Raw genomic sequence first — 21,252 nt, 5'->3', positions numbered from 1 at the left:
GATGATTATAAATAAAGGAATTCTGATTCTGATTCTGATTCTGATTCTGTTGCATTTTCTTTGTGGTGTATTCACTAAAATAAGCACTTTTAAAAATTATACTTTCTCAAATACATAAATGTACACATAGAGGAACCGAATCATAGAGAGGCCTGACAATGGCAATAAACAAAAAAGAACAAAATTTGTCATTTGACATATATGACTTTTAGCTATTTGAAGATGAAAAGGCTAAAAAACACACTCCAGCTGCATTCCAGTGTTTCCAAAACTACTGTGATACAGTGTGGAATTTAGTTAATAGAACAACATCTGTGTGAGTACTATAGTCAAAATAAATACATTTTATAATCCACAAATCTGAATAATATATATATATAAAATAGTGACACTTCAAAAACTGCCATATTTTATTTTAACGTAGGCTTCTCCCTCCATCAAAATAATCGTATCAGATCTTGTAAACCTGGAACTTCCGCGAACATCTTTTATATATTTGAACCTTAAGAAGTGAGTGCTGGGATACACTGATTTTTAAGGAATAGTCCATCCTCTCAGGTTTGGGTCCTGTTAGTATTCATTTTTACGAAGAACACTTGAAGGCACCTTAAACACAAAGCGGAGCACCGCCCAACAGACTTCGGATGAGATAAGACAATGATGTCCGCCGTAAGAAATGTCCTCATTAACAATCTAATCACATATCAAATCTGAACATTTTGAGAAGTAAAAAAAAAAAAAAACAGTGTACAGTTAAATATCAAAACTATTTTTAAGAAGCAGCTCTGTCACAATCTGTCTGTTTCCAGTCTGTCTCTGGAGGAGGAGGAGGAGGAGGAGTGTTTATGCATTTGGGATTGTGGTTATCAATCCAACTAAACATGGTGCTTCAGCTCCAAAAGTATGTAAGCTGTCACAGGATAAATATAGTTTGGTGGAAAAAGACAGTGTTGTGTTTACATGAGCAGCAAAACTATAGCATCTAACATACAACTAGCTCTCTTTCTGTAAATGGAGACCAACAGAAACTCCAGCTTCTTACTGGAATCCACAGTTTGTTTGTTTTTGCATTAAAAGAGTTTCATAGTAGAAAAAAACAGAGGGGCCCTTTCAGGATTTATGCCGCCATCTAGTGTTGTGGCTGGGTTACTGTCAGCACTCGCTGTATCTGGAAATGATTTCTGAATATGAACCTTGATATTGCCTCTGTGTTTGAAAGCTAAAACAAGTGTCTGAAACATTCCACACAACACAAACAGACTAGGTAAAAAAATGAGTCTTTAATTCAGTCTGTGACAATCTGCAAACACATAAAAAACATTGGAACAGAATGAGCACTGGTGATCCACTGGCTGAAAACGTCTCAATGAGGAATCAGACTCAATCATGTAGAAATTATGTATCCAAATATGTATAAAATATGCAGAAAACGGTGATATTCATCAGTTGAAGTGTGAAATATTCCTATATTTTTCTGGAACATTGCAAAATATCACTTTGACAGACATAATATTTGAAGCTAAACTACCAATCTGTACACCTACAGTAATGAACTGGCTCGCACTGTTCCTGTTGACAGAGGAAACAGTCATCTATCGACAAAAACTGATTAAAAAAAGATTGGATTTATTCTGACACAATTATAGTAGGTGCATGAGGCCCGTTACAGCCTCCCTGCCTCCTTGAACTTGCTGAGCAGTCCATCGTCTGCCCTCAGGGGGAAGTACAGGGTCCTGGTTTTGTAGTACTGGGAGTCAGACTGGATGTTCTGGATGACGTCAGCGAGGAGGTGGGCCCGCTCCACGCCGCAGCCCGGCGCCTCGTAGCCCAGCTTGGTGAAATGGACGTGGAGATGGTAGTAGGACGGCTGGTAGTGCAGGTAGACTCTCAGCTTGCTGGCTGGAAGGTCATAGCGCTTCAGGATGGCCTCCTGAGAGACAATGAAACAGGGGTTGTCATTCTGCCTTGACATCATGAACAGGTCCAAGGTTTTGTCGCTTTTGTCTCCAATTTTTAAGTGCTATGTCTCGTCCTAGCTCTCAGAAATGGAAAATAACAATGACGTAACCAGTTTAATCTTTTCTGTGGATGCAATCAAATGGATGGAGTCCAGGACTGTTGGTGTCCCGCAAGGCTCAATCCTAGCACCTCGTTTATTTAGTATATATGTTAACAACATGTCACTTGTATGCTTTGAAGTTAATGTTTTTAAATGTTATTGTTATTGTTGTGGTTGCTGATGTTGTACATATTGCACTGTCCCTACCAAATAAACAAATAAATAGACCTCACCTTTCCTTTCTGGAAGATGTTCTGCAGCAGTGGGAGATGCTCTGAGGTCAGGTCTCTGAGACTCTTAATGTCTCTCGGATGGACGATGGCGATCAGGTATAAATCATCAACCTGATAGAAGAAGACACATATTGAGGAACTGTAACTGACTGAGCCTGTTCTGTTCCATTCTCACTTTGTGTAGATGAGACGGTTGAATCTGAACTTAATCATCAGTGTTTTGGACTGGAGCTGTCAGGACATCAAACACAAGCCATCACTTATTGCCACATGGCCAGGGGTGCAGGTTTAATTTCAGCATTGTGGGGGACACATATTAAGACATGGACATTTTGAACAAAGACACTTCCTTTCCAGCATTCTGGTGAATTGTTATCCACCAAGTTACAGTAAAATTTATTTATGTAAAGGAAAACACTAAATTCAGGCGCAAGGTGACAAATCAAAATATAATGTAGTATATAATGCTCTCAGGCAAGCAATTTGTCAAAATAAAAGTTCATTTTCTTACTGGAAGGGATAAATGCAAAAGAAGCTGTCTCTTAATGACAGAAGGAGAATGCTGTAACTGTCTCCTAGTTAAACCTACATAATTATCTGAAAATGATATCAGTTGGAGTGGGGTTACAGTCTTTAGCTAATTACATATGTTTATTGTCCACTCCTAATCATGCATGTGCACAACTTGTCGGTGGTCCATAACAACTCCTTCTCAAACCAAAAGAAAAGATTGTTGTCCTGAGAGTATACATGTCTCAAATCACTAACCTATATTATATCTATCTTTTCACATCATTATCTGTGGACTCTCACCTGTTTCTGGTCCCATTTGAAGTCTGGGAGGAGGACAAAGCCAACCTTTGGGTCCGGATCTTCATGAACTATCCTGTCAGCCTCTGCCTTCTTCTCCAGGATGTTATAGACCCACTGGGGAGGTGAAAGTGAAATTAAGTTGATTGTCAAACATTCAGAAGGATACATTAGGATGCCAGTACATGAGTTAACACTGACCTGCACGCTGAAACTCTGCTTCTGAATGTAGGGCAGAGTGATGGATCGATAGTCCTCGCCCGTCTCCTCCACCAGGGAGCTCTCCTGACGCTGGTATTTCTTCACATGCTTCTCTGTAGCTGGACACACCAGTGTCGTCTTGATCTCTGAAAAAAAGAAATGTACGTGACCTCAGTTTCCTCTAGCTGGCCAATGCTGCCCCTGACTCCTCACAATATCTTCAATCAGTTTATTCTTTAGTTTTTTTAACCATTGAGATGAGAGGGAGCCTGTAACCGGTATGTGCTGTAGATGTCGTTCTTTAACTCCAGCGTCAGCGTGGAGCCACTGAGCAGCTCCGCCAGGGTGTCCTCTCTGATGGGAGTCTTCTCCAGGATAATCACGGCCTCCTGATCAGCGAGCTGGTGATGACACGTTCAACAGTTTCATGTGTACTTATACAGCATACTCTTATTTTGAAACATCAAACAGGAAGTCAGTACCACATCTTTCCTTGACAAACCTACTCACACCACTTTGAATGAATATAACAATGAAAACCTTTCACTCGACAAATAATTGCTCTCAACTCAACACGCATTAGCTACAGTTAGCTAAATACCTTCTAACAGCTAGTTAGCTAACTTTACAACAGCCTTACTTTTCCATGGACGAAGATGTTTTTCTCCCGGGCAGAATCCTTCAACACTTTGGACGTGCTAAAGCCAGACAGAATATTTTTAGGTTCAGAGTCCTTCGCAACTTCTCCTCGACCATTCTCATTGTCAGTCTTCACCCTCTTGACTTTCAGAGATAGATCATCAGGTTCATCACTGTCGATTTCACGTTTAGCCGCCGAGTCTGCCATGTTTCCTGTGTGCTGGTGTTGTGGCCAGAGATCGTCTATGTATAAGAAGATGATTCACTCAACAGCCACCTCGAGTGCAACGAGGACCAGGAGCCTCACGCATGCGAGGAAACATTGTAAAATATTAAAAAACCGTATTTCAGCGACAACAAATGTTGATAATAATAATAATAATAATAATAATAATAATAATAATAATAATAATAATAAAACTGTGTTTATATAGCACAATCCATGCATAACATGGAACACAAAGTGCTTCACATAACAGCAGATTATCAAAACATTTAAAAACAATAAAAACGACGAATAAAATCAAACTGAAGATAGGACAAGATAAAACAAGAAAAGCAGCCATTAGGTTATACAAAAAAAAAAACATCAGGAGAAAGTAATATAGAAGAATTAAATAAAATAGACTCAAAACAGCAGATAAGATAAGATAAAACAACGCTTAGGTAAAAACAGTTCAGGAGAAAGCTATAGTCAATTTAATACAGAGTGAGACATCACCTCGTCTACCATCTCTCGGCTACAGCAGTGTCAAGTTAGACTAAATAAAACACACAACATCCGTTAACATTTGTCAATATAGCTGCAGAGTCTATACTATCACTCATGTGGCTTATTTACTCCACAGTAGCAAGTGCAGAAATAATTTCACATTTCTGCATTTACAGTGTGAGGTGCTTTTGTCTATCCTATCGTATGTCATTGCTTTGACGTATTGTTTAAATTAAGCTAGGCTACATGTAAGCTACAAGCTAAATTAGACAACAATAGATCAAGTATAGATGCTATTAAAATGATTGACACATCATTTAACTAATATGATTAGCGCTTCGGGGCGGGGCGACTGCTGAGTGGACCAATGAGAACGCTTCACTCGGGCGATGTGATAATCAGGAAGTTATTTAAAGACGACCACGACACGCTCGTTTGTTTTGGTACCAGACTGCGGGGAAGACGGCTGAAAGTGTAGAAGAGATGCGAGATTAACTTCTAATGAAACTTTCCCTCAAGGACAACTCATCGTTAGTCTTCTCTGCCAAAGGAAAATGTACAATTATTTCCGAGTATGGCTTCTCCTCCAGGTTCTTCACACACTTGCTCTTGGCGTTGTAGCACGAAGAGGTAGAGTTGGCACATATTGAATAGCTAGCTAGCAAAACCTGACAAAGTGTCATTATATGTGAGGTCTACACGAGAATTATAATAAATAGACTGGTTGTCCTTTTATCTTCTTGACTTGTAGATTTGTTTATCTGCTTGTCTGAACAGTAAATCTCAGTAACTGACTCACATTAGTGTTTAATGAGTCTTTATTCAATTATTATGTTTATTCAGTGTGTAGCTAGAGAGAGCTAACTTTCATATAACTCACTCACTTGTTCTTTGTACGTTTTGCTTTTGGGTTTTTCTGTTGACTTTGATACTACTTCCAACTTTTGCCTGTGGTGTTTATGCTATACATTTTCTGTCTAACTTTCATGTAGTACACATCTGTTGCTGTATTTAGGTGTTTTTGTTTAAGTTTACTAGGATGATTTTACCCTCACCTGCAATTAAACCTTTTTTCGCAGTAATCTGGAAACTATTCCTGAACTGTTTCCTTCGTAGGTTCATTTAAAAGCTACAAATATATGGCAAACATTTATATAACTGTGGTTGTGTTTGCTTTCAGCGAGGAGAAATGTTCTGTTCATCATAGCAGATGATTTGCGGACATCATTGGGCTGCTACGGGGACACTGTGGCAAAATCACCAAACATTGACCAGCTGGCCTCCAAAAGCCAAGTTTTTCTCAACGCATATGCACAGGTGTGTTGGTGTTGTTTGCGTTTATCATCAAAGCAGATGAGTGACTAATTTGGTCGTTTTGTGTCATCAGAATGGTTGAAAGTGTTTTTTTCCTCTTCCAGCAAGCTGTGTGTGCTCCCAGTCGTACGTCCATGTTGACCAGTCGCAGACCAGACACGACCAGGCTCTACGACTTCAACTCCTACTGGAGAGTCCATTCTGGAAACTACACCACCATGCCGCAGTACTTTAAATCTAAGGGATACTTCACCATGTCTGTGGGCAAGGTATTCCATCCAGGTAAGATTAATAATATGCATTTTTAACAAAAGACTAAGTGGACACAGCGGCACATTTAGGAAGGGAAACGGATCCCTGCTCAGTGTTTGCTGCTGTAACTGCAGAGAGAAGCACAGATTTACCGCTGAGCTGCATTTTTAAGAAGAACCCACACTACAAGAATTTATTGTTTATGGAGAGAAAGTCTTGACATTTTTGTCAATCCAATTGTATAGTGCTAACAATGGTTGTGTTGTATTTTCTTTAGGTATTGCCTCTAACCACACTGATGACTACCCCTACAGCTGGTCCATCCCTGCCTACCACCCAGCTTCGTTTAGATTTGAGAAAAAAAAGGTATGACTAGGAAAGACTATTCAGAGTAAGTTAATGATGTGTCACTTTAGCTACATAAAAATGTAGCTTGAAGGGATGCCACCATACTCCTCACCCCTACAACTCTGCCTCGCAGATTATTAGTGTAACTGGTAGATTTTTTAGAATCAACACTTGCATTTGAAAGCATGATGTAGAATAACAATTTTCTGTTCATTAAGGCCAGGCTTTTAGGTCAAGCTTCTTGACCTCGTTTCACTTAATATCTCCCAATTATTTGCTAAATATGATCCAGCTTAGTGGATCTGAAAATCTCAGGGAGAACATAAAAACTCCCCTCAGAAAGAGGCCCAGAACCTTCTTGCCCTGAGATGAGCACCACATTGCCCCAAGTCGTTACTGTATGTCTGGGTCTAATTTTTAGTGTAAAGGAAATTTAGGAAATGGTCCTTATGAAGGAGGAAATCACTGCTCAATTTCACTAAGCGGGAGAAATGCAGATCTTAAACAGATACTTGTGCCGGACTGTATCCGGGTCAATGTTGACATCGTCCAGCTAAACAGGTGCAGCTGCAGCTCCATCATTAGAATAAGTGGTGGCTGCAGCTCCGGCTGCTGACCCAGCGCCAGCTGAAGGTCCGTCAGTGGAGCCAGAAACAGCTGAAGCTCTGTCATCACTGGCACTTTCATGGTGGAGAGGAAGTCGTATGCTATACAGATTGTAAAGCTTCTTGAGGCAAATTTATGAAATTGGGCTATATGAATAGAATTTGACTTGACAATTGGTAAAACAAGCTGTGCCGGATTTGTTAGAACTGGAAGTAGCAGCAGTTCCTGACTTTTCATTTCTGGGAGTAGTTGTGTCTCTGACTCCATCATATAAGTCAGTGGCCACTCCAAGTCTGTAATTATTACAGCCAACAGATAACCTGAAATCTAAATCCCAGCAGGAACTGTTCATAATGTGACTTTTAATAGTTTGTATAATAACCTTGTTTCCAGTTGTGTAAAGGAGAGGATGGTGAACTCCATACCAACTTGCTGTGTGCAGTAAACGTGACGGAGCAGCCGGGGAGAACCCTCCCTGACCTGGAGAGCACAGACGAGGCAGTCAGGTTACTGAAGGGTCGGGTCGACGATGACGCTCCTTTTTTCTTGGCTGTGGGCTTTCACAAACCACACATACCCTTCAGGATACCACAGGTACATGACTTCTATCAACACCTGTCCAACCTCTGTAAACTGCCTGCGATGTAACATAATGATGTAGCATAATGGTTAGATTATAGTTAAACTGACGCAGTAATTTCATTAAAACCAGCATTGATGATGGCTGCAGGTGGCTGTCTCAGGCTTCAGCCCAGTCACAGAGGTGATGCTGGCTTGTTTCAAGAGGCTCAGGAGGTTTTGACTTTCACAGTATTAAAGTGCTGCTCTTGGGTGTTTTTTTTTTTTTTTCTTCTGATGTTTGGTGTGTATAAATGCAGTGAAGGATCGATTTTTGTCTGATTGGTTATATCTAACAATATCTAACTATATCAATAGCAAAAATTCATATACTGTGATTACAAATTTTAAACTCAAGCTTTACAGAGCTATTTAACAGATAAATAGTTAACTATGGGTGTTATCACACTTGAAAGTCCCGAACCATGTCTGAACCAAGTGTCATGTTTTTAGTCCATGGCTGGAGTGGGGGGCCAGACCAGACAGGAGCGCTTTTGCAACCACCCGCACGCGCACAACTGTTTTTGACGTTTCTGTAATGCCAGTGCTGATGCTGTTTTATTTGATTTTAACAACACCTCAATTTCACTGCTGCTGACATTATTATTCTTATCCCTTTTTTGGGTGGCATCTCTCCAATCACTGTGCCAGTGTTGGCTTTTTGCACACGACTCAACATCTGCCCTTATATGGTGTTTAGTGGGCATTAGAGTTAGAGTTCATCATTGTGCAGATTTAGAACGTTTGGTGCATCTATAGATGACTTCTTATTTTTTCTCTTGACAAAAAATAATATAAGAGAAAGTTGCTACATGAGGCCAAATGTTTATGGAACAGCTGGTAAAATGCTCGATCTCTGTATCAGCCGACTGTATCGGAGCTACAGTTAAGTGTCACAGTGGTCAATGGTGTCATTTGTTCATTGACACAGCTCTTTACTGTGGCAGTGTAAAAGAGCAGTGCGTGGCTAATCGATCTCCTGTCAGATGATCACATGCTGTACATGTGTAATCTCTAGATGTGTTTTTCTTTTTAGTTGCAGACTAAAGCGAACAGCTACTGGTTTTTTTGAGGCGGGTGCCAGTTTGGGGCGTGATGATTCTCCAAATCCCTGATTAGTTGATTTTTAATGTTTACATTTTCTATCAACACTAACGGCTCTGTTGTTGTAGGCTATTAAATCTGATTTGTAAATATTAGCAGATCATTGGTTTTATGCCCCAACAGAAGTCCTTTATATTTTCAAATTCTTTAAAAAGTTGTGGGTATTTTGCAACAACTTGATTTTATCCTGGTGGCTTCTCCCTTTTTTAAATGTATACTATATGTAACATTAAACACAAGTATTTTTACTGAGGGTTCCTCAAAGTTTTGGCGTGGTGGATGTAATTGACAGTTTTTGTAGTTGACCTAAACCATACCTGTGCTAAATGTTTTTGTTACTTATCGGATTGTATATTCACTGGCACCAATAAAGCCGAGTATGTGAAGTGGAGAAGTGAAAGTCAGCTTTGAATGACAGTGTTGCAGTGTATTCTTGGACAGGACCATGATTGTCAGGAGAAAATAACAGAATGAGGATGAATCATAGTGTTAACATGGAGATGACGTGTGAGGAGCAGAGCATAAGAGGAACAAGTGCCACAAAGAACATTGCGTTAAGCCTGGCTGATGAAGGGAACAAACTCATCTGGGCCAGTAGACAATAAAAGCATTGAGGTTTTAAAAATACAAGGTTTTACCCAACAAGGAACTAGTTTTGATGCGAGGCTGTGTGTGTAAAAACAAGGGAATAGAATAAAAAGGAACTTCTGAAAGCTGGAATGGAAAACCGTACTGTATGTGATGTGAATTTAAAGGGAACTGATCTAGATTTATGAAAGACTCAATTCAGCATGAAGGAGGAAGAGGGCATGATGAAGTGGAAGCCGAATGAGAGCGGAGACAGATGGATCAGAGGCAAAGGGGTTTGCCACTAAGTGTAAGTCGAGAGATGAAATGAGCGAAAAGGTCAAGCCAACTGTCTCAGTCGGCATGTGATGTGTTTGCTACATGTGATTCACCTCGTATCGTCTGGACACAGTCTTCTCAGCCAGATTTAAAAAAATGCAGTTTCAGGAATGATGAAAGTCAATGAAGCTGAAGACTTCTGAGAACATCTGCAATACTCAAGGGTCTGAGGAGTTGAAGTCCTTTTGAAAGTGACTACATTACATACATTATCCTTATTAATAAGTTACATATTTTACGTTTTTAAAGTAATACCTTATGTAATTGTAATTAAATGCTACGACTGCAGTGATTTTAATGTAATAACTGTGATTCAGGATAGGAGAATGCAAGCAAGCCCTTTTTTAAAAAAAAGTTTAGTCTTTTAAAGTGAACAGAAAAAAGGAAAGCGTGAGATAAAAGACAAAAGGCAATAGTTAAAGGAGAGAGAATTAAATGTGCAACCAACAAAATGAAGGTTGTAAAATCAAGAGGAAACCATTTCTTGTAGATGCTTTTTAAAGATGTGAGTGGTTGGCCTCTGGGAAATAGCAGGAGGCTTTTCTAAGAGTAACAACACAAAAAGCTCCGTCACTTTGTGTTTTCAGTTTTAAACCTTGAACAGCCAGAAGTCCCTGCTCTGATGATCTGATCCTCCTCTAGAAGTCAGAGGACCCTGACTATGTAATGATCAGATCAATCCCAAAAGTGACGGGAGCCAATAAAGAAAAGCTAAACGTGGGGAAATGTGTGATCTTGAATGAGTTTTTGTTAAAACCCTCACTGCAGAGTTTTTGGCAGGTTACTGTAGTTGAGGCAGAGCAGATCTGCTGAGGCGGACTAACAAGGGTTACCCAGGTTGAGGTGTTTGAATAAAAATATGGACTTCTGTTTGAGTCTGGCATTAACATTGTTGTTTGGGGGAAAATTGGACTGGGTGAGTGCTTTCACATGGAGATTTTTTTTTTATTTCTGATTTTAGCATTTTGGGCAGACAAGCCAGTTAAATTTTAATCATTTGAAATAAATGATCACAATGTCTGAGCCAAAGAAAATCATTTCTGTTTTGTCACAATGCAAATCCATCTTTTTAATTAAATTGTGTACTATGTGTAGCTGTTTTTACTAAACATCATTTTAAAACTTGTTGCTTGTCTATCACAGGAGTACCTGAGCTTATATCCCATTGACCAAATGACTCTGGCCCCTGACCCCGATGTCCCTAAACTCCTTCCACCTGTGGCCTACAACCCCTGGTCTGACGTGAGGATGAGAGATGACGTCCAAAAACTCAATATTAGCTTCCCTTATGGACCCATTCCTAAAGACTTCCAGGTATGATCTGGCTGCTCTCAACACCTTTAAACTCACATGTTGCCACTCCCTGAAATACACACTAACAGTGTTCTGTATCATGTCTTCCAGCTGCGTATCCGTCAGCACTATTATGCTGCTGTGTCTTACATGGACGCTCAAGTTGGGCGGCTGCTCAGCACTCTTGATGAGCTGGGGCTGGCTGACAGCACTATGGTGGTGTTCACCTCAGATCACGGTCAGTGTGGAACTGTGAATGACTGTGTTATAACTAGAAATACAGTTTCAAGGCCTTAGTGCACATTATTTAGGAAGTGGAGTGTTTTGTTCAAGTAAATATTGCAGACGTTTGGCTGTTCTAATGATCTTTCACCACCAGGTGACAGTGTTGTTACAGAATATTGTGCTATTACCTCCCTCCATAGTTCTGCTGTCTCCTTTTTTAAAAAAACTTTGTGATTCGGAAACTCACTTTCTTTTAATGTCTCCTTCAGTGGAGGATGTTGGAGTGAATCCTTATCATGACTGTTTGATATATTCCCAGTGAAGCTCAATTTAAAGCCATCATTTTCAAATATATGATGACTGGGAAAAGGATCAGTAAAATGGATTCTGTTTCTAAAATGTTGTTTGGATGATATAGATTCATAGTTTTAGTTGTGTTTTTCTTCCACGTGCTTCAGTCTCTTTGAACGACCATCTTTCACGATCTCCGTTTCTCCCTCTTTTTGCAGGATGGTCGTTGGGAGAACACGGCGAATGGGCTAAATATTCTAATTTTGACGTGGCAACACGCGTCCCTCTCATCTTCTACGTTCCTGGCGTCACCCATCACCGTCGTAATTGGTCGGGAAAGTCTACCTTTCCCTATATTGATGCTCTGACCAAATCAGAGCTCAGTTTTAAGAGTAAGGCCCTTCACTGACGACAAATTGATGAACATGACGCATGTAGCATCCTTTTTATCATTTAAAAGCACCATGTACATCAAGACACAAAGGGAACTCTGGTTTGATTTAACATGTTTGGCCTTAATTGCTCATATAAACCTTGTTGGAACATGTATCATTATGCCAGCTTGACTTTAATGAAGTCTCTGATATACAGAGATCCCAAAAGTATTTAGACAGGGACACACTTTGATATTTCGCCTCCATCGGTTTTTACATCAAGTGCAAATGGTGCAATGATGATGAAATTTAAGAGCAGGGTGTCTAGTAAATTTTAGTGGATATCATGACTATTTTGCTGTCAGCGGCTATGCAAGACTTCCTCTAATTGGCTGACCCCTCTCTCTTCCAGATGACAAAGTAATAAGAAACGTGATGGAGCTGGTGGATGTTTTTCCGACCGTCTCCTACCTGGCTGGTGGCACCGCACCTAAACCTTGTCCTGATATTTCTTTCCAGGTAAAAAAGGATGAAAATGAAATATGTTGCCTGAGTCTGAAATGTTTCACTCATTTAAACTATAATTATACTTACGACTAGAATTTTCTGTCTGAGCCAAGTTTACTCATTTTACTGCATTTTTTATTAGCAACGCTGGCGGCAACCCTGTAGGGAAGGCAGTGTCAGTCTGTCTGAAAAATCTCAACAATAACAGCTATTGAATGGATTGCCATAAAATTTAGTGCAGATATTGACGGTGCTTAGAGGAGGAATCCTTTTGAATATTGTGAACCTCTTTCTCTTCATCTGTTATGATCAGCAGGTTTGACCAAATACCTGTAAAGCTAATGACATTCCCATCAGCCACGGCTGTGCTTTGTGTTTTGTGCCAAATGGTAACTTTAAGCATGCTAACACGCTAAAATTACATTGTGAACATGGTTAACATTATAATTCAGCATGTTAGCATTTTCATTGTGGGCATGTGGGCATGCTGAGCTTTTAGCTCGAAGCACCACAGGACTGATGCCGCGATCATTACATGTCTTCCAGACTGTAGTTGCAGGCCCAGTCCCAATGTACACAGTCATACTCAGACTTTGAGGTGCATTCCTGGTAAGACTGTGAGGGTTTAGGGCCGACACACTGTCAAATTAAGTGCATGAGGACTCTTGCAGACAATTTCCAGAAGTCTGCACACTTTGCTTAAGGGAATAGTGTAAGTATAGTGATAACCGTTGAAAACGCTTATAAAAAAACAAACCAATTTTAAAAAAAATAAAATAACGATAATCTGGATGCATCCATTATTCAATATGCAGCCTTTTTTATTCACAAACGGAGTTTTTCTAAATCACTACCCAGTATCGACATTTTCTCCCAGAACTGATTCTTTACTTTAATCACTCAGTTTCTCAAACAACAAAAGTGATACATTTTTTAAGTGTAAAATAAAAAGTCTTAAACCTACAAGGTAAAGTGAAACGTCACAAAGCACTTATTATACCATTTCGGCCCCTTGCAGACTCATCCAAACACTTACCAGGTGACGTCAGCAAAGTCTGTGAGGGCTCAGGGTGTCAGGCCTCAGGGGGGGCATTGGAATTGGTCCTCAGTCTTGATGTATTTAGTTTAAGTGGAAACAGACAACTTCCCACAGACAACCAGGTTGCTTTCAGTTGTCCTTCGAGTATTGACAACACGGGTCAAAAATCTGAGTTTATTCACTCATTCAGTCTATAAAGGAGAGATGAAAGCAGATGGAAGTGGTGCCAGGCTGCCAGCCTGACTCGATGGTCAGTCAGCCTTCATTTTCCCAGGAGATTTTATGCCCAGTAGCAAAGAAAATAGCCTAGTAAAAGGTTTATAGGAAACCAATCTAAACGCTGATTGTGTCATTATTCTAGAACAATTACATTGTACAATCAGTATTTACTTCATAATGGTGGGTTAAAGCAAAAACTTGTCTACTGACATTGAAGCCATTGTAGTAAATGAGTAACTGTTGAAGCAAAGATTGTTATCTAAAGCTTAGAAATAAGCTCAACATGTAATTCAGTGTCATTTTATTTCCTGTTCTTCACATTACATCCTTATTTTCTACAAATTGCACCACATGAACAGTCAGAGAACTGAGACCTTTCAGGCATATTTGAACAGTTACTGCAATGGTACTGACATTGCCAAACAAAGTAAATCCAAAAGTAAACTTTCCATAAACCGGCCCAAACATGCCCGATGAATGTGAACTAACTGACTCTGACATCTATTTCCTTTACTCTTCGGCCTGTTTTCATGCTCTCAGGAGGAGCTGTGCACAGAAGGAGACAACCTGGCCCACACCTTCAGACACCGAGAGAGAGGAGAGGATGAAGAGGCCATATCTTTCAGCCAGTACCCTCGACCTGCTGATACACCACAGGTACCAGAGACAAGCTAATAATTGCACGCCGGCATGTTATGTGGTTACTTATAATGGATCTTAAGGTGCATTTAAAATGTCAGAATGAGTGAAGGTCATGTGTGCTTGCTTGTACCAGAGCTGCCAGCTACAAGCACAAGATCTTAAAATTAACATATCCAGATGAGTGCTGCACCTGCTGTAGGTTAATCTCTGTCAGAACTGTTTGGCAGCCTGACTTTAGCTGGTCGGCTCATCTCGCAGGATGAGTCGGCAGCTGTGGATCTGACAGCACTGCAGAAAGGTTTCTACAGTATAAAGGTACTTTTTTTTTTTTTTTTTTTTAATCCAATGTTCTTGTTTTAGGTGAACTCTGACCTCCCCAACCTTAAAGACATAAAGGTGATGGGATACTCTCTACGCTCCTGGGACTATAGATACACTCTCTGGCTGGGATTCAACCCTAAAACATTTCAGGTTGGTGCATGACAATCATCTCTCCTTTAACTGTCTCTTTTCATTATTTTCCTCTGTGTGAATGTATCAAGCTGGAGAGTTATGCGCATGTGAGTGTGAGAGATATCATCCATCTTGTCTGGCGCAATATGGTGGAGACGTCTTCCATGACAGTAACGGATTATATTTGTCTGTCATCCATCTGTCTCTCCATCCAGGTGAATGTGTCCGATGTCCACGCTGGAGAGCTGTACATGGTAGCAGACGACCCCGGTCAGGACAAGAACATCTACAGTGACTCTGACCACAGCGTGATCATGACAAAGATGGCCAGCCTGCCTCATGTGAGTTTGTTTTAGAATTCTATTCATTTTTCACTAATTTACTTGTTTACTTCTTCTCTGACTTGTGGTTTCTGTCCAGACGGTGAGTCTGCAGATGAGAATGAGGCTGCAGCTCCTCTACCTCACAGCAGGGATGAAGACGGGTAGAAGGAAGGCGTGATGACGGAAATAAAACACAACAGATGGACGGTCAGGGACGAGTACAAAGGGAAGATGGATGGAAACTTCACTTGGAAAGGGAGAATTTCTTGAATATTTCTTTTAATGAAATGCATACTTGATTCAGTATTATGTGGTGTAGCTATTAATCTTTCAGCCTCAGTTCTTCAGGCTAATGTTCCTTGTTAAGAAGTCATTGGCAGGCAGATCTGGTTTTCGACACGAGTAGTTTAAGTGAATACGAAAGACATTTTACCCTTCAAAGGAGTTAATGTTTCAGTGTAGCTTATTTTTGACAAACAGAAACATCCATATGTGGTTTGTCTTTCTGCTGCTAAACACTACTCCAATGTTTCATTGCCTGGCATCTTCTCTCCTGCCACTGACATCTATGTAAACTTGATCATTGTCATTTTACATCACTACAAAGTGAGCAGCCAGTTACAATTTGGTAATTAGTTTATGTGCTTTTATCTGGAGAGTTGGATGAGATCGATTACTAAAGACGATTAGGGCCACTGTAAAACATTGAGTTCTGACTTTTCTTTTCTCAATTCTGACTTTTTTCCTTGGAAGTCTGACTTTTATCTCAGAACTAAAAACAGAGAGAGAATTTATTTTATTATTTATTTTTGTTACAATGGCCCCAGTCCTCTTCCATAATAAATACAGCTCTCCTGTATGTAAACTATGAAGGTGGCCTTGCTAGCTGCCTGCTAGCTAGCAGCCAATTATCTTAGCTAAGCATAAAGACTGGAAGCAGAGGAGCCTGCCTCTTCAAAGCTAAATTATTAACATGTTTTCATGTGTGTGCAAACAGAAATGCGACTGTGGCAAGTCGGGTTTCCAAGAGCTCACTGCACCCGGACGGAAAGTTCCAGCACTTTCTTACCCAAAATAACAGAACTTTTTTTTTTTTTTTTCAGATTTGTTTACAAACAAAAAAAGCTAAAACTTGTTAATTATCAAAAATGAGGAAATAAGGTTGACATATATTTTTAAATGTTTATTTAAGAACCCCTTCTCTTTTGCTTTCAGTCGTCATGCTAAGCTAAGCTTGTTGCCAGTTGGCTTGTATTTAACACGGTGGTATTTATCTGAAGATTCACACTACAGATATCTGAGCAGCTGACCCAGACGACTTTACTTGGAAGCAAGAACTCCTGATTGGCCCGTCTGATTGGCTACGAAAGTACTGCCTCCTTGAAAGTGATAACATAACAATTTTCAAGCTGTTACCTGCTAACAAGGCTTTTAGTCTGAAGGAATATTGAGGAAACCTGAAGAATTAGCTCTTTTGATTAATAGCGACAGCAGTTTCTCTTTTTGGAACAAGTGCTTATGAGTGTACTATTGATCATCCAGTCTGCTTCAGGTGGAGTCTGTGTACTCTGAAGTACAACAGCTAAAAGGGACTTGCACAGTTTTGTACTGTAGTGTTAAACAATGTGACATTTCTATTTGCACTTGATGTCACTTGCAGCTATTTGCCTCCCTCCTTGTAAACAGTCAGTTCAGATCAATTTGTGGACCCAGAATGGAGTGAGTAAAAGCCACCCATAATAATTCAATGCAAATGAAACGGCGTGCAGCCATGTTTTACTGCTGTTCCAATGCATGAACATTTTGTGCCATGGCAATTTAGAGGAAGGCAATTACAGCTTGAATTTCAGGTCCAACAATGACTGGAAGCCAGCGCAGCCGACAATAAAAGTTGACAGACCAAATCTCCTCGTGTTAATGGGATGCAGATGAATCATGTAATCAGTGTGGTTCCATCACAAGTCAGGACGTTGATAAATTCTCAAGATGGAAATGAATTGGCTCCCTTTTTTGTGCTCCTTCCCCTGGTGATCTCGATGCGTTTGTGACGGTTTACAGTAACATCTGGAACAATGGATAGAACCAGTGATGTAAACTGTCCATACTGACAGTGGATAGATGTACTTATGCTTGAGTTTAGTTGCGTCAGAACAGCCTCAACAAGCTCGAGCTCCAGCTTTCTGAAGGGAAATAAAAAATAAATGCTGCAGAAATAATTCAAATCTACAGCTTGGCAAGGACACACTCTTAATATATTTATGTCTCTTTCAATTGGTTTGCAAAAAAAATAAAGTATTTTTGCAGCAAAAGTTGACTTTGTCCTTTTCTAGTAACTTATGATCACAACCTCCTCTCCAGTGTTTGTGTCTGTATTCCCGTGTGTCCTGCACAAACACTGTACACTCTGCTGCCTGTCCACACACACACACCCCACCACTCTGCTGTAACTCATTTTGTGCTCACCCACAGCAGACGTGTAAAGCTGCAGAGTAGTGGGGGGTCTCCTGAGGGACCTCTCCAGTCTATTCTGTGTTTTCTCTCCTTCCTCCTGCTGTAGCTTCTCTCCTCTGGAGCAGATAATGCAATGCCTTGCTCTTTGGTGCTGGAAGAATTTAAACCAAACTGAGCATTTCCTAATTTGTGCGTGATTCCACAGAGTCAGTCTGTCCGGGCAACACAAACGGTTAAAAGCCTTGTAATTGCATTTTGAAATATGGTATGAATTCATTCTCATGCCTTTTGAGTTTTTCACCATTTTCAATTTCTGGGCAATCATGCAGAACCATGTGTTGAAGTGAAGTCTGTGTGCTACAAATGAAAAGTCAAAAATTTCCCAAAGACCAGGGAAGCACTTGACATCCCTACCCTGCCAATTTCACCTCTTGCAATCATTTCTTCAGTGCTTTTCATTCCAGTTAGGTCTCATTTGCATCCTTTGAACACGTCAACATTCACATGTGCGCCAAGGGGCGAAGTCCTTCGTTTCTTTATGATCTATTTGTATCTGTATATTTGATTGTTGTACATATTTGTAAAACATGGGAGTGATTTCATTGGCAACACAACACTGACATGTGGTCACCTGTAAAGGCACTCTATGGAGTTGTTTACCACTAGTAGTGCTATGGAGCAACATTTTATCATCGGTCCCTGTTCTCTGTGTAGCAAGACGGCGGCACACACATTCCTGTCTTCAGCTTCCTGCTATTCCAAGTGCTGTATCGTAGGCAACTGGATGTGTTTCAGTTTCTTGAAGACGTTTCACCTCTCATCCAAGAGGCTTCTTCAGTTCCAAGTTCTTCCTGTTATATTCTGCTAACATTCAACATTCTTTGACCATTCCGCTTGTTTTTTCTTGTTGACAGTACACTTTAGTGATGATTGGATCACTAAAAACCGATTCAAGCGCTTAAAATGTATGTGATTTTCAACTGGATTATGCAAACTGAAAATGTTATCTCCTCACAGAAATAAACTGGCTGGGCAGCGCTCCAGTGGGCTCCGGCACTACACCTGTGACTGGGGGGTCGAACAGCCTCAGGACAGAAGCTGCTCTGTAGTCTGGCAAGTCAAGTTTACTTTGTTTAACCACAGTCACATTACAGTTGATACCTCATCACCAGGCATCCTGCAAACAGCTGTCTTTCACGCGTTTTCAAAGTAAATGCTCGTGCTTGCCAGATCAAGATCCTGATGACACAAGTGTTGGTGCTCATCACACTGTTGTCAACAGGGGCCGCCAGAATCAACAAAAAATTAAAGTTCCTTGTTGGAGCTTTAAGTAAAGTACAAAAATACCTGGATACTTGGATTAATACTAAAGTACAGCATTTGAGTAAATGCATTTAGTTACATTCCACCACTGACAATGTTCAGCTGTTGGAGATAATGCGCAGACACATAGCAGTGTACCAATAAACGAAGGTAGGTAAACAAGGATATCAGCTTTGCAAAGGACAAGTTTGTCTAAAGCGGTGTTCTTCAGTCCTGGTCCTCGGGGGCCCCCCGCCCTGCAGGTTTGAGATGCTTCCCTGCTCCTACACACCCGATTCAAATAATCAGCTCGTTATTGGGCTCAGCTGAACCCTGATAACGAGACATTCATTTGAATCAGGTGTGTTTGGACAAAGAAACACTAAAACATGCATGGAAGGGGGCCTCCAAGACCAGAATTGTAACTTTTGTTTCCAAGATAAATCTAGAGGGCACCTTTTAAGTAGGTATGTCAAATTTGTTAGCACTGAAAACGATTGACTTTTTACACACTTCCTTACTCGATTAATGTTACCCCAATATTCACTCTGCTTTTAGCTCTGTTTTTGGTCTCCACCAGCTCCTGCTGGAAATACAGTGTATGGCTCTTTAGCTGCTGTAATCTCCGCTTTATTCACCATCCAGCCGCTAACTTTGTGTGCTGGGTGTTCGGTGCTGAGCAGGTGGTGTACAGCAGGTCTATCAGAGTGGCATGGTCATGTTTTGAGATGGAGGTCTGGGTCAGTGCAGCTGTTACCACTCTCCTCTACTCTGGCTGTATTCATGTCAGCCCGTATTTCTGCCTCAGTGGTTTTATCAGATCAATATTTATCATCACGAGCACTGATCTCTGACCGCGATCAAATTGATCTAATAGCAATTACATTACTGTTTACCTACTGTTTTTTCTCTGCTGCTACCCTGCCTTTTTCTCACTCTGTCCTACCTGATCCTTCTCTCCAATCCACTCTATCTTTGTCTCACTCTCATTGTCTATCATTATGTTTCATACGCTAGTAATCGCATTACCGCTATGGGCTCATATTCTGGCAGGTCACACTGCCTTTCTGTTAATGTTGGCGACATACACAATTACATTAGAGAGAGACAGAGTGTGTGTGCAGAAACCGCTTAGCTCAGCTGCATCATGACGAGGGTTTGTCTCAAGGGTGTGTGTGTGTGTGTGTGTGTGTGTGTGTGTGTTTATTATACGTGAATGAATCCAGGAATAGTAAACAAAACTGTAGTGTACTCGCTTCCCAAGGACTTGAGGAAGTGGTTTGAGAAGAGTATTTTCTCAGAGGAGCTGTTTTTCACCAGAAATGCTCTTCAATGGCCAAATTAATTTTGTAGACTCAGCTGTCTCCTTCTTTTGAGGTGACTAAGCTGCTTACAGTATTTTATCTGGCCAGCTTTACATTGTAGAGACGCTGTAGGAAAGTCATAGCATGCCACAGCTGGAAGCTTCATATGAAATTATACATTTTGTTTCTCAAAGTAAGGGACTGAGACACAGTCATGGTCTGCATTTGAATGTGAACACAACAAATGTAAGGTTTTTTTAAATGGACACAAAGTGGTTAGTGCATTAGTCAACACGATGAGGTTAAGACATACATTTATGTATTTCAGCTATAAAAGGCTGATCCTTATTTGTTAGTTCACATGGTAGCCTGTATAGGAACAACACTGTACACATATAATGGGCTGTTGCCATTTTGCTGCATGTAATAGGTGGAGGCAACAGACCTGTGCTGTGCTAACAGTAATTAATGCTTTAATTCTATGTAGGCCATGTCAGTGAGACAGTTTATGTGATAGCAGGACCGTGACACTGGAATGCCTAAATGAGATGCAAACACAATTAAAGCTGCAAGCAGCGATGAACGGGCCCTCGCAGGCCACGCGGGTCGGGCCGTGCTGCTGTCGAGGCGTGCTCCTTACCCGGACCCATTGCCCCGTTATTGTGCGCGCATGTCTTAACTGATAGCCAAAAAGCGGTTATGTGTTGATAATAGCGCCACCTGCTGGTGATTTTTGGTGTGTGAGTTACAGATGCCAGTCTATACCGGCCCAATCAGTTTCATATCCATAAGTGTTATGGTGTGGGCACAGTGCCAATTATAAAATGAAACTGCCACCAGAGCGCCACCTAGTGTCAGATCGGTAACACCTTCGTCAGCTGTCCTCAGGAGGCCATTGGCAATCAGTGTACCAAGTTTCGTGTTAAGTCGACCAACTGACGTCGTGATATAAAATACTTCAATTTAAATAGCGCCACCTAGTGGTCATGGGTCAAGATTTTGCACAGAGCCTTAGGGGCTCATGGGG

At 40.7% G+C, this 21,252-nt stretch overlaps 2 protein-coding genes across 2 annotated transcripts; one reads left to right on the top strand and one right to left on the bottom strand.

Moving 5' to 3' along the window:
- Positions 1 to 1,260: 1,260 nt before the first annotated feature.
- On the bottom strand, positions 1,261 to 4,155 carry dcps (decapping enzyme, scavenger). The gene is made up of 6 exons (XM_073487182.1): positions 3,944 to 4,155; positions 3,554 to 3,704; positions 3,304 to 3,449; positions 3,106 to 3,219; positions 2,293 to 2,403; positions 1,261 to 1,930 (listed from the first exon to the last, which is right to left on the bottom strand). The coding sequence occupies exons 1-6, from the start codon at positions 4,148 to 4,150 to the stop codon at positions 1,664 to 1,666; spliced, it is 996 nt and encodes a 331-aa protein (XP_073343283.1). The 5' UTR covers positions 4,151 to 4,155; the 3' UTR covers positions 1,261 to 1,663.
- Positions 4,156 to 5,072: 917 nt separating this feature from the next.
- On the top strand, positions 5,073 to 17,477 carry ids (iduronate 2-sulfatase). The gene is made up of 13 exons (XM_073487233.1): positions 5,073 to 5,284; positions 5,835 to 5,971; positions 6,073 to 6,250; positions 6,498 to 6,586; positions 7,568 to 7,768; positions 10,946 to 11,116; positions 11,207 to 11,333; positions 11,830 to 12,003; positions 12,398 to 12,504; positions 14,291 to 14,407; positions 14,753 to 14,863; positions 15,061 to 15,186; positions 15,266 to 17,477. Exons 1-13 carry the CDS (start codon positions 5,209 to 5,211, stop codon positions 15,344 to 15,346), a joined length of 1,695 nt encoding a protein of 564 aa, XP_073343334.1. The 5' UTR covers positions 5,073 to 5,208; the 3' UTR covers positions 15,347 to 17,477.
- The last annotated feature ends 3,775 nt before the right edge of the window (positions 17,478 to 21,252 follow it).

This window comes from Pagrus major, chromosome 18 (assembly GCF_040436345.1).
Source record: "Pagrus major chromosome 18, Pma_NU_1.0".
Classification (NCBI taxonomy): domain Eukaryota; kingdom Metazoa; phylum Chordata; class Actinopteri; order Spariformes; family Sparidae; genus Pagrus; species Pagrus major.
The sequence above is the reverse complement of the archived record's forward strand: the minus strand, read 5'-3'. Positions and strand labels throughout refer to the sequence as shown.